The sequence below is a fragment of the Austrofundulus limnaeus genome, unplaced genomic scaffold (genome assembly GCF_001266775.1).
Source record: "Austrofundulus limnaeus strain Quisiro unplaced genomic scaffold, Austrofundulus_limnaeus-1.0 Scaffold849, whole genome shotgun sequence".
Lineage (NCBI taxonomy): Eukaryota > Metazoa > Chordata > Actinopteri > Cyprinodontiformes > Rivulidae > Austrofundulus > Austrofundulus limnaeus.
Window position 1 is genome coordinate 113,130 of NW_013953251.1, and position 12,241 is coordinate 125,370.

A 12,241-nucleotide genomic window follows, 5' to 3' on the forward strand; every position below is an offset into this window, starting at 1 on the left:
TGTTACAACTAATCATGGATCCCTTTAAACATCTGAGTGGTGCACTACTGCTACTAGTGGTGAGAAAGTGTATTGCACCTTATTCAAAACCAATGTGGTCCCACGGCCCTCTGTGGCCCAAAGTTAAAAACTGTTGTTCTTTTGAGGCCCTCAAGGTGGCGCTCACGGCCCACAATTGGGCCGCGGCCCATAGGTTAAGAATCTTCGCAAAAAGCAACACTAAACAAGAGGTCACCGCAGAATCAGCTGTTTGGCTCTAATAGGGAATATCTGACACGTTTTTCAGGGATGCGACAAACATTCCTTTTCCTAACAAGCGTGGCACCATGAAAGGTGAAATAAATTGGCTTAATATTGGTGTAAGATTTATTTGTAAGAAGCATTGTTACAACAAGGAAATAACTGACCATAAATGGCCTTACTAAGTGCCGAAACAAGAAATGAAAGACCATTTTCAACAATCAAATCTTAATTTATGTTGGCTTCACTTTCCTACATTGTTTAGGCAGAAAAAAACACAACCTTTTGAAAATCAGGATGTTGTAGCCTCGTGTCTAACCTAACCCCACAACAACCACAATAATGGCTGATTAATTATCTGTGTTTGTGCTGCTTGGGCTTCTTTGTTTTGAACTTTGTGAGGAAAATCCTTCGACAGCAGCAGACACTCACTGGATGTGGCTGAAAGCGTTCATTATGTCCGCTGACACAACTCCCAGTCAGCACTGTTCTGCACGTTTGTGGTCTCGTGTTATGTTGTGTTGTCTTCTTTACATTGTTTTTTTGTGTACAGTGCCCTGAGATGACATGTTGTGACTTGGCGCTAAATGATTTAACTGAATTGAATTATATTACATAAATCAGCAGTTTCACTTTGTCATAAGTCCACAAAAAGGATTTCTGTATTTCTCTTGTGGTTACCATCTTCGTCCTCTTCTTCCTGTTATGTTTAAAATTTATTTCCAATATGCAGGCTCCACACCTTGTTTCCTATTTTTGTGTGTATTTTTGTGCCAGAAACAGATCTGTCATATTTACTTCAGTGTTTTAGATTGTTGTCATTTTTATGTTATTGAAGAAATATCTAGAATTTGGGCCACATGTTGATGAGGACACTTTTAAAAATAACGAATTTGTTTTGAAAAAACTGTTTCCGACTGGGACTAGATCTTGGTATAAATACTAAAGAGCACCAACTGTGATAATAAATGTTATTAATCTGACTCAGTAATTATTTAACTCTTGTTGTTTTTGGGTTTTTGCAGGAAATAAAATGGCCAAAAACCTGTAAAATATGTCACAATCACAGATGTCAAGTGAAAACTGTGTTTACCTCTCCTTGTTGCTCTGAGAAGTTTCCATCATCACACTGAAACACAAAATGAATTTTCCTTTATCAATACTGTACTTCACATGTTTATATAGCTGTAAAATATGTATGTGCCTTCTGAAATATGCCCTGCTGGTTTCAACAAGACAGTTTTGTGATTGTGGAGAACGTTTCATTATTTCTAAATTGAAGAGTAGTGATAAAATCCTCTTCAAGTATCGACTATCCAGACTTGGGCACACACTTACTTGCATAATGTAAACTGCAGATGCTTTCTGTGCTGCAGAAACGACAAACAGCTTTGTAATTATTCCAGTTTTCTCCACAGGCACTAACTTTGAAGCCCAGCTCCAGAGCACCAATCTGTTGGAACAAATAAAAAGCCTGACATAATTACTGTATGTTTTGAATGCTGTCATTATCCAAAGTATATTTCTTTAGTCTGCTTGAGTTTGGGAATTCGGAGGTCAACAGCGAGCTGTGAGTGACAGTTTGTTTTTGGAGGCGGGGCCTAATCTGAGAGGTGGTATTATGCTAAAGCAGGCTGATGGTATCATTAGATTTGGCCAGCCATCATATCACTCCCTCATTGCAACAAACCAGACTGTGACTTTTTGTCAAAAAGCTTTCTCATGTTTTTGTGCACTGAAGGCTGAGTTATAGTTGTGCTTTGGAGAGCATGCACCCTCGCCAGCGGTGGAGTTGTTTATACACTGGAAAAAAAGGATTTTTCAGTGTAGTAACATTTATTTAATTATTCTTTTAAATTATAAAAAAAATATGTCAAAATCTCTAAACTACTAGAATTTACTAAATAAACAATACACATTATATTATATATCAATATTACTGTACAAAAGAAGAAAATGCCAATATTATTTTACCAGTAATATTGAAGTGTTGTTTCTGGACAGCACATAAACATGAACATATTAAGTAACTTCTACTCTTCTGGGCTAAATCTGAGGCTGCATGCACACACAAAGGCTGCTGCTCCTCATTCCCTTGCTTCACTTTTCAAGGAGAGGACAAGACATGGTGGAAATAAAACATAAGTTGTCTGGTTTCTTTTGCTTGAATACATTTGTTGGTGTGCAATAGTTTGATGACATAATGTAGGTGATATTTAGTTGTCAGGGAACAGGGAATGCATATTGTAGCATTCTGCTGTGTTTGGCTGTTTGTCATGTGACTGCAGTGGAGGATTGTGGGTAGGATTCATGTTTGTTGTTGTTAAATCATTTTAGGGAATTGGTTAACATTGTTCTTTCAGCAATTAGTCTGTTGTGTTACTGTAATTTGTGTGTTCATTATTTGTTAACTTGTGTTAAAGATCATCCATCACAATCGTCACCAGCGTATCTCTGTTGTTAAAACAATTTACCATAAAAAGGTTCTTTTCATCCAGCTGGAGTCACGGTCCTGAGCAGTCCTGCTCTCACTCATATCAGTCCACCTGCAATGTGACCTTGGTCCGTCGATCTCCTAGTGGATCCTGCCGACAACGCCAAACTGTTATGGCAATATTTATTTAACAAAGACAGAAATACGTGGTCCAAGAATGAAGGTACTCCATGAGATGATCAGCTGAGTTTTATTGCAACAACAGGAAACACAGAGAACAACCTGGTGTGTCTCTGTGCCTCTGCTTCTCTCTGTCACTGTCTCTCCACACTACTCACTGTCTCGAGAGGCCTCATATATATATTAACAAACACCATTATGTCAATGGAAAACAAAAAGATAAACACAAGTGATATCTAAGAATGACTGTTGTTAGCAAATCTTGTTCTGACTTTAATCATTCTATCTGCAGATGAACAGCATGTCATGAAAACCTAGGTCATTAAAGGATGTCATGAATTACTTGCTTAAACATAAAAGTATTAGTTCCATTACAATATCAAAAGCAGCTCATTCAGTGGCACTTTTGTGATAATATACTTATAAATGTGGGACAGCATTGTCAAATGTGTGCCGCAACCTAAAGCAGACGAGATGCTCCGTGTTCCCTGACCCACAACGGCTCATTGTTTGTAGCATAGTGTTAGCATTAGCAACACTGGAGGGCTAATGTTTTTTTAGCTACGGTGGCCGTGAAGTCCATAAAGGCTCATGTTTCCTGTAGTTGGTTCGGTTCGAGGCCGATCTGTATTCACAACAGAAACGAACCGCACCAGAGTTTGTTTGGAAGCAGACCCAGAGCACCTCAAAAATGGGTTTAGGTCCGATTGTCTGATCCACACCAGGGTTCACATGAGTGTATTCACACCTCCATAAAAGGTCTGGACCAACAGTGGTAACGAACTCAGGTCCGTTTAAAGCATACCAAATGTGTCAGGTGTTAATACACCCTAAAACATCTGGTACTGGGTCAGACTCTGGCTCCAACATGAAAGGAAGGCTGGACAAGGTTTCTGTTGTTGACCAATTTTAATTAAACTGTAAATGAAACATCACTACAAAACCCCCCAAACTGGAGTGAACCGGTCTGAAAGGCAGAGGGGGCGGAGCTTGAAGTACCTTAAAGGAACAGTAACAAAACCAGCTATTTTGGAACACATACACCAGAAAAGTGGTGAAAGAGGGGCTGATAAAGTTGGAATAAGAAGGAATTTGGACCAAAGCACTGTAGTTCCACTTATAAAAGTTCCACAAATACAAGGCCATGATGACACTAAAACTGTAATAAGCAGTAGGGCTGTCAGCAGGTAATGAGTTTTGACCTTTAACTCCATATTGGTTTAATAAGTTCCACAAAAATAATTTAAATGTGTTGCAACTTTCAAATATTTTGGAAAAACACATCCAAGTGATGTGTTATAAATTTGTATATAGTAAGATCCCATCAGTTTAAATTAAAGGGCCAATATAATGTGTTTCTCAGGCATATATTTAAATACTATACCATAATAAAGTATCTATGTCACCTTTAGCTGTTATTAAAATGCTTCTTTTATGTTTAAATAGAAAATAAACTTATCTTCTCATCACTTCCTCCTCTAAACGCCTTGAAATTGGCCTCTGTCTCTTTAAAGAACCACCATCGCTTCTGTCCCGCCCATTTCGGTGCGGGGGGGGGGGGGGGATTCTATGATGCAATTTACTTGGCATCAGAAAATACATTTCCTCAAAGATATTTTTAATCTGAAAAGTGCTTCACTGAGTGAGAAGTAATGTTGAGCTCAGCAGACAGTTAGGTTTCACTTTCGGTTTCACCCGAGAGCCTGCAGGAGTCATGGGCGTGTGGGGAGGGTGAGGGGGTGCTCTGCCATGAGGAAGGTTGGCTTAAAGACACGTCCCAGGGGCATTTCTGGTACCAAAAGGTGTTTCTGGTCCTCGCCTGTCGTTTTGCTCCTCAGCATGGCTTCATAAAAACACTGCAGGATTTCTCAAACATGATGAATGAGTCAGAGCAAGGCTTTGGACATGTTTTTATGAGAGTATAACATTATAACATGATATAAAACTCAAAAAAGTTGATTTTACATGATATTTCCCCTTTAATTTGATTTATATAGTCAAGTTATACAACAGGGTAGCATTTGAGTTAACAGCGCTACCCCAAGCCTCAAACAGTATTCAAATGTTGTTGACACAGCTGCTCAATACAAGAGCATTTGAATAACTCAGTTTGAGTAAAAAAGAAAAAAAAATTAAAGAAAGAGCATTCAGATTGTTTTAGGAGCTTCTAACTCATCACAACACTTCGTTCACACAAGAACTCTCGGAGGGTCAGGTTGACCAACCATGAACCACCCACTGATTGTCTTTCCCCCTGCCTGTGGCCTGTGAACTCTGGCTGTACAGTAAGCTGATCTCCTTACAGCACAAGCAAGGAGCAATTCCTGACCCGGACTGCTCAAATTGTCAGAAGAAATTGGATCTGATCCTTTAGTCAGTTCTTTAAATGTAACAGTGTTGCTCCCTTGTCCCTGAGCACACGCAAAAACTGATCTAGGTTTTCATTTGGGAAACACAACCATGCTCCTGTAACTATGCCAAAACTTTAAATGTTATATTAGGTTAAAGTACCTTTTCAGATGGAAATAAATAAATATTTTTTAAGTCTTAAAACAGTTTTGAGAATTCTAAAATATCTGGAACAAGAAAAATGCCCCTTTTCCACTAGTGCCACTTAGTGTAGTGTCGGTACGGTCAGTGTTGGAACAGGTCAGTTCGGGTGCTTTTCTTTTGACGTTCCAGTCCGGTTCCAGTAGATGTGTTTTGGGAGGTTGGTGGAGGTGATTTTTGGGTTTTTCAAAAAAGAGTTGATACGCAAAATGAGAGATGGAAACACATTTGCCGAATAAGTTCTGAAATTTTAAAAATTCGCTAAAAATTCGAATTAAAATTGAATAGAAACACGACTAATGTTGCTGCTACAATTGAAAAACTGGTGCCTCGAGTTGTTCTTGTAAAGGTAGTTCAGACGCAACCAGTGACTCCACCCGCCTGTCAGTGACGAACAATGTTCTGATGTTGCATTTTGGTGTGGACTGGGACCACTTGGAACCACAACAAAGTAGGTACTAAAAAAGTGCTGGTTCCATGAATCTGGTCTAATGGAAATGGCTTGGAACTGTACTGAACCGTACCGACACTACACTAAGTGGCACTATTGGAAAAGGGGCAATTGTTTCTAGTTCAGTTCAAATGAAGACACTCGAGAAGAGCTAGGACAAATATTTTAGTGTTACAACAATCAGTGGGATGTTCTGAAATATATTATGTTTTGTATTGTTGTTGATCTTTGTTAACAAGCAGAAAACATATCTGGTACACCAAAAACTGACTCCTTTTACAAGCAGATCTTTGTTTCTCTAAAAATACAACAATTGATGACTTCTTGAATGTGTGTCTGATTTTGTTTGGAAATATTTCAACAACTTTCCATTTTCAACTTCAAATTAAGGACTGGACGATGGAGGAAGAGGAAAGAGAAATGGAGATTCAGGATATTTCTGTTGTCTGAAACAAAAAGTGCCAATGCTTGTTAATAGTTTTGTTGTTGATATTTATGTAAAAAGATTTGTCCTTTCTGAACAAACTGAATCAAAGGCAATGAGAATCATACAAACATAATAGTGCCAATTTTAAATGTGACTTTTTAACTATTTGATCTTGCATTTGATTCAGTAATGTACTGTACATTTTGTCACTTTATTTATGTGCCCTCGTCTTTACAATTTGCCTCTGACCATCAAGGCCAGATGAGGAAAGGAGTGCAGGAGAAAGATCATTCACCACTGTAGCATCAACCACACATAACACAACGTTCTTTTAAAACAGAGCTCAGTTTTATCATTTAGAGCCACTGGTTTTTAAGGAGGAAGCTTTAACTAAGAAGTGATTCTTCTGTTTCTTCTCATTGAGTTCGTACCAGAGGTTAATCTGGACCACCAACACTTGCTTGCCCTTTCCCCCACAAAAGCAAAGTATTGCTAATTGTGTCTGGACATAGAAAAACACACAAAACACAAATGAACGGCCATGTGTGTTGGCTTGACCAACCGCTGGGCTCATGTGTTGGAATTATCAGAACATTATGAAAAAGAAACAGACAACTTCCTCCAAACATTTAGCTATGGTGGGATAAAAACAAAAAACGAAGCTGTTAAATTCTAATGTTTTGGGTGCTGAGTGTTTGTACCAGTGGTTATCCTGGATAATGCTTGGATGAAAAAAGTAAAAACATTTAGGGTATTTTCAAACCACCCGACTCAAGAGAACCACCCCCAAAAAACCCACCCCAGCCAGGCGAAAAGACCCCCTGACAGGCAGCAATAAATAGATTCTTTCTCTAACATGCCTAATCCTGCTAAATAGCTACAAATCCTATTAGCCATGAATTATAAATCCTTCTCTGCTACCTAACTCCCTCCCCCCTTCACCAAACCCCCCACAGATGCTCTCCTGTTTTTGAGTAATCACATTCATAAAAAATATTATTTTTATACTGTAGTTCTGTGTTGGATGTGGTGTGACTAAACTTGCTGACATTTAAGTCTCTGAACAGTAAATCCTACATCCTTTCAGTTTTATTACATACTGAAGTATTAAGTAGGTGTGTAACAATAAATGTACTGAATCATCACAGTACAGGTGTTTGGCTCAGTGTCAGTTGGTGAGAAGAGTTATAAGGATGTCAGGCAAACAAACGTCGTGTACTTTGAAACATATCAACATGTTAGGCTGCCTTCAGGCCCCCAGCCCTCCCTTAAAGGGATCCCCGATTAGTTGTAACGTTAGACTTTATATGATAAACATATATTTTAACTGTAAAATAAAGACTGTAAAAATACCGTAGGATGTTCAGTTTTTATAATTTTTAAACTAAAATTAAAAAATATATTATACGGTCAGGACCATTTTATTTACACACAAAGCATTCTGGGTAAATGGTGACGTGGATAGGTCATCGGTGCGAGGCTGCTAGTGAGCTATATCCACCCTGAAGGTTAATCTTGGACAATATCTGATGATCGACTCTTTTAAATGAAACCAGAGAGCGTTGACAGAGAGGAGAAGGTAGAAATGACTCAGCCTGGAACTGAAAATATGGATGGAGGACAACAGAGCTGCTTCATGGAAGAAGAACCTCAGCTTAGCCTGTTAGCTTTAGCGTTAGTCCAGATGCTTTCACCAGATAAATGTATTAGCTCAGTGCTACACATTCTCCTCTCGTCACTGAGGTCCTCCATCCACATGACAGAGAGGAATGCAAAGATGACTCAGCTGTAACCGAAAATATGGATGGAGGACCTCAGTTTAGCTTGTTAGTTGCGTTAGCACCGAGCTAATACATATAAGGCAATGTAGCGTCAGCGCCAGCGCTAAAGCTAACAGGCTAAGCTGAGGTTCTTCTTCCATGAAGCAGCTCTGTTGTCCTCCATCCATATTTTCAGTTCCAGGCTGAGTCATTTCTACCTTCTCCTCTCTGTCAACGCTCTCTGGTTTCATTTAAAAGAACCAATCATCAGATATTGACAAAGATTAAAGCTGGCAGTATGGTCGCTCGGCTGTCGACCTGTCGACGCGCCGTCACGTAGTTGTTAGGCGTTCGTTTTCGCACATACCTTTCATAGTTCCCGAGACACCCCGAGCCTAGCTGCTGGGAAACCCCTCCCGCTCCTGCATACGTCACTGCATGGGATTCCTTCCCCGGGGAGTGCAATGTGGGGAAAAAAAGGTCCGCGGCTCTTCACTCGATGTTGTTTATCCACAAACTGGTCCCGGATTAAGCTCCAAAGTTTTGATTAGTCAGATTCCACCGTGAAAAATGTCATTTTTATCCCCTTTTATGAGTTTTTGGCCACTGACTGATTTTTAAACAAACTTCAAAGTCGCTGCTCTGCTTCATCTTCAAAATTCCCTCAGTAATAAATCTGTTGTTTAATCCTGCGAGCAGGGCAGTCACTCACTAATGTCATTAGTGATACTCGGCACTACAAGGATTTTTCACAAGTCGACTTGCCCGGCTCTGACACTACATCTATGTGTCTCCTGAATGTTCCAAAGGAAACAACTTTGGTGTAAAATATCGGTGTCCTATGCAGTTTTTCTGTCATTTATACTGTATTTTTCATAACTATAAGGATCTGTGTCTTGTCTGTGTGTTATTCCTGTTGTCTTGTGCCTCCCTCTTATGTCCGCTTCACTCTATTACTTTTCCTCAGTCCTCAGCTTCTTTAGATCATTCCATTCACACCTGCCTTCACTTATCATTAGCTCAACTGTTTCCATTTTCACTCATCCCAGTCCTGTATTTAGTCAGTCCGTTTTCCTCACTCTAGCATTCGGTCATTGTTTGGTTTTCTGCCCTGGCTTCCTCCAGTGTATCTCCTTGCTGCTTTGAGTTTTCTGTTTTGCCGTCACGTCAGCCTTTTCATTTAATAAATATATTTTTTCTTTGAGTTGCCTACCTGCTTGTCTGCATTATGGGTCCTACTCCGCTCCCCAACCGTGATAGAATGACCGAATCAACAGAGGACCCAGAAGACATTTGCCTCATCGAGGATTTTTCCCCCTCGGAGGCGCTCTTGATCCAGACGTCCACACGCGCTTTTATCGATGTGGGGAATCCCTCTGTGGACCTGTGGGTGAGGTGAGTGGTGACTGACGCCTTTATTAATTTGTTTTCTAAACTACTACTACTACTCTTGGCTGGTCACCCATCCTGGCTTGTCAGAGCTGTTTGGGGAGGCTCTGCGGGACCACAGAGCTCTCCGTGCCATTCTCCTTCCTCTGACAATTCAGAAGCCTCCTGAGTCTCCAACGCCTCCCATTTTACCAGAGAAGGAGGACCCTCCTCCGGCCTCTTCTCATCGCTGCCGGTCATGGTGGAAGAAAACAGCATCATCAGGGCCGGTTCCAGCTGTGCCATCGTCCAGTTCTGCAGAGCCGATGGGTTTCAGCTCCACCAAGCCGATGGGCTCCAGTTACGTCGAGTTGATGGGTTCCTGTCCCGCCTAGCTGACTTCTTCCGAGATCTTCACATCAGCTGCAGCCCCTCCAAAGATATCCACGCCCGCAGCAGCCTCTGGGATCACCATGCCAGTCTCGCCTGCAGCTGAGACCTTGCCGCCTGCAGCTGAGGTTTCCACGTCTACTGCAACTGAGAACACTACATTTGCTGCAGCCTCTGAGATCATCAGGTTTATTGCAGTCTCCACCAGTCACACTGTGACCACGGCAGCCTCCGAGCTCCTGCCTACCTCTTGTCGTCGCCGCTGGAGGAGAGCAGCTGTGAGAGGGGAGAAAGCTGCAGCCTTCGTTGAGCCTATGGCATTTGCAGCATCTTCATCTGATTCTGCTTCAGCATCATCATAATCATCTGCTCCATCATCAGCATCATTGTCTTCATCTGAACCTGCTTCAGAGACCCAGCCTTCAGAGATCGAGTCTTCACTGACCCAGCCTTCTGAGTACCCAGAGTATGCAGAGTTTGAGTACCCAGAGTATGCAGAGTTCGAGTACCCAGAGTATACAGAGTTCGAGTACCCAGAGAATGACTACTCAGAGTCCGAACCAGACTACGATCCTGACTATGATCCTGAGGATGATCCTTTATGTCTTGAGTATTCTGGGTACTCTTTGCATCCACCTGAGTCATCCACATCTCCATCTTCATCATCTAAGCCTGGTCCTGCATCACTGACTTCACCTGCACAGCCATCTTCATCTGGTTCACTCTACTATTTCAGTCTTCACAGTCTTCAGAAGATCCGGACTCGTTGGTTTCAGTCTCCTCTGTACCCAAGTCTTCAGTCTCCTTTGCACCCGAGTCTTCAGTCTCCTCTGCACCAGAGTCTTCAGTCCTTGAGTCTATAGAGTCTTCAGTCCTCGAGTCTACAGAGTCTTCAGTCCTCGATTCTACAGTTCCAGTCCCTGCTCACAAGTCATCACTTCCTGTTCCAGTCTCTGCTCACGAGTCATCAGTTCCTGTTCCAGTCTCTGCTCACGAGTCATCAGTTCCTGTTCCAGTCTCTGCTCACGAGTCATCAGTTCCAGTCTCTACATCATCATCATCATCATCATCACTTCCTGAAACCCCGAGGTGTATTGAGAAGTCCCTGGGTCAGACTGTTCCTGAAACCCCGGTTTGCATTGTGAAGTCCCCAGGTCAGACTGTTCCTGAAACCCCAGGTTGCATTGTGAAGTCCCTGGGTCAGACYRTTCCTGAAACCCCAGGTTGCATTGTGAAGTCCCTGGGTCAGACTGTTCTTGAAACCCCAGGTTGTATTGTGAAGTCCTCAGGAATACCTGTGTTCTCCAAGTCTCCTGAGTCCTCCGAGTATCTTGAGTTTCCGGGTCAGACTGTGAAGTCCCCGGTCAGACTGTTCTTGAAACCCCGGGTTGTATTGTTAAGTCCTTGGGGGTACCTGTGTTCTCCAAGTCTCCTGAGTCCTCCGAGTATCTTGAGTCCCTGGGTTGGATTGTGAAGTCCCCGGGTCGAATTGTGAAGTCCCTGGGTCGACCTGTGTTTTCTAAGTATCCTGAATCTCCTCCTGTGTCTCCTGAGTCCAAGTATCCTGTGTCTCCCAAGCCGGCATCTGTTCCTGTGCCTCCTGAGCTGATGTCTGTTCCTGTGTCTCCCAAACCGGCATGTGTTCCTGGGTTTCCTGAGTCGGCCTCCTGAGGTCCAGCTCTTTTGTGGCCGAGCACCGGGCCGCCCTCCTGAGATTCTGTTTCGCCTTGGTCTGGCACCAGGTTGCCTGCCTGAACTGTGGCCATGCACCAGATGCGTCTAGGGCCATCTGTGGACCTTTTTTTTCTTTCGTTTTTCCTCCCAGGACTTCCTGTCGGTTTTTGGTTTGAGTTTTTTGATTTCGTTATTTTGTTTTTTCCCTTGTGCTTCCTTTGTCCTGTTCTTTTGCCCGCCTTCCTGTCTTGGTTATTGGTGCCCCCAGCCTCCCTCCCATGCTTGTGTTTGTCGTCTGGAGACGATTCGTAGAGCAGGGGTACTGTAAGGATCTGTGTCTTGTCTGTGTGTTATTCCTGTTGTCTTGTGCCTCCCTCTTATGTCCTCTTCACGCTATTACTTCTCCTCAGTCCTCAGATTATCTAGATCAGTGTTTCCCAAAGTTGGGGTCGGGACCCAAAGTGGGGTCCTGAAACATCAAGGTGGGGTCCTGAAAAGATTTTTTGAATTAATTACATTTTTGCCTTAGTTGTTACAAATGATTGACGTTAGTGTATTTGAAATGGATAAATGTAGTATAAAAATATCGTTACAATGCCCATGTTTTGTTGACCTGATACAAATGTTTATCATCCAAAAATATCTGGGGGCACAGGTCTCTGCTACTGTTATTTTATAGGTCAAAAGCTGAAAAGTTTGGGAACCAGTGCACTTTGGTTCCCAAAGTTGGCAGCTTTTGACCTATAAAATAACAGTAGCAGAGACCT

General features: G+C 42.0%; 1 protein-coding gene across 1 annotated transcript in view; it reads left to right on the forward strand.

Annotated features, from left to right (window-relative positions):
• Window positions 1–9,303: 9,303 nt before the first annotated feature.
• Window positions 9,304–12,241, forward strand: part of LOC106532909 (potassium voltage-gated channel subfamily KQT member 1) — a gene marked incomplete at its 3' end in the record, with an annotated part of 20,136 nt that continues 17,198 nt past the window's right edge. The window contains 1 exon segment of the mRNA XM_014029076.1: window positions 9,304–9,437. Within this exon segment, the coding sequence (XP_013884530.1) occupies window positions 9,304–9,437 (134 nt within the window).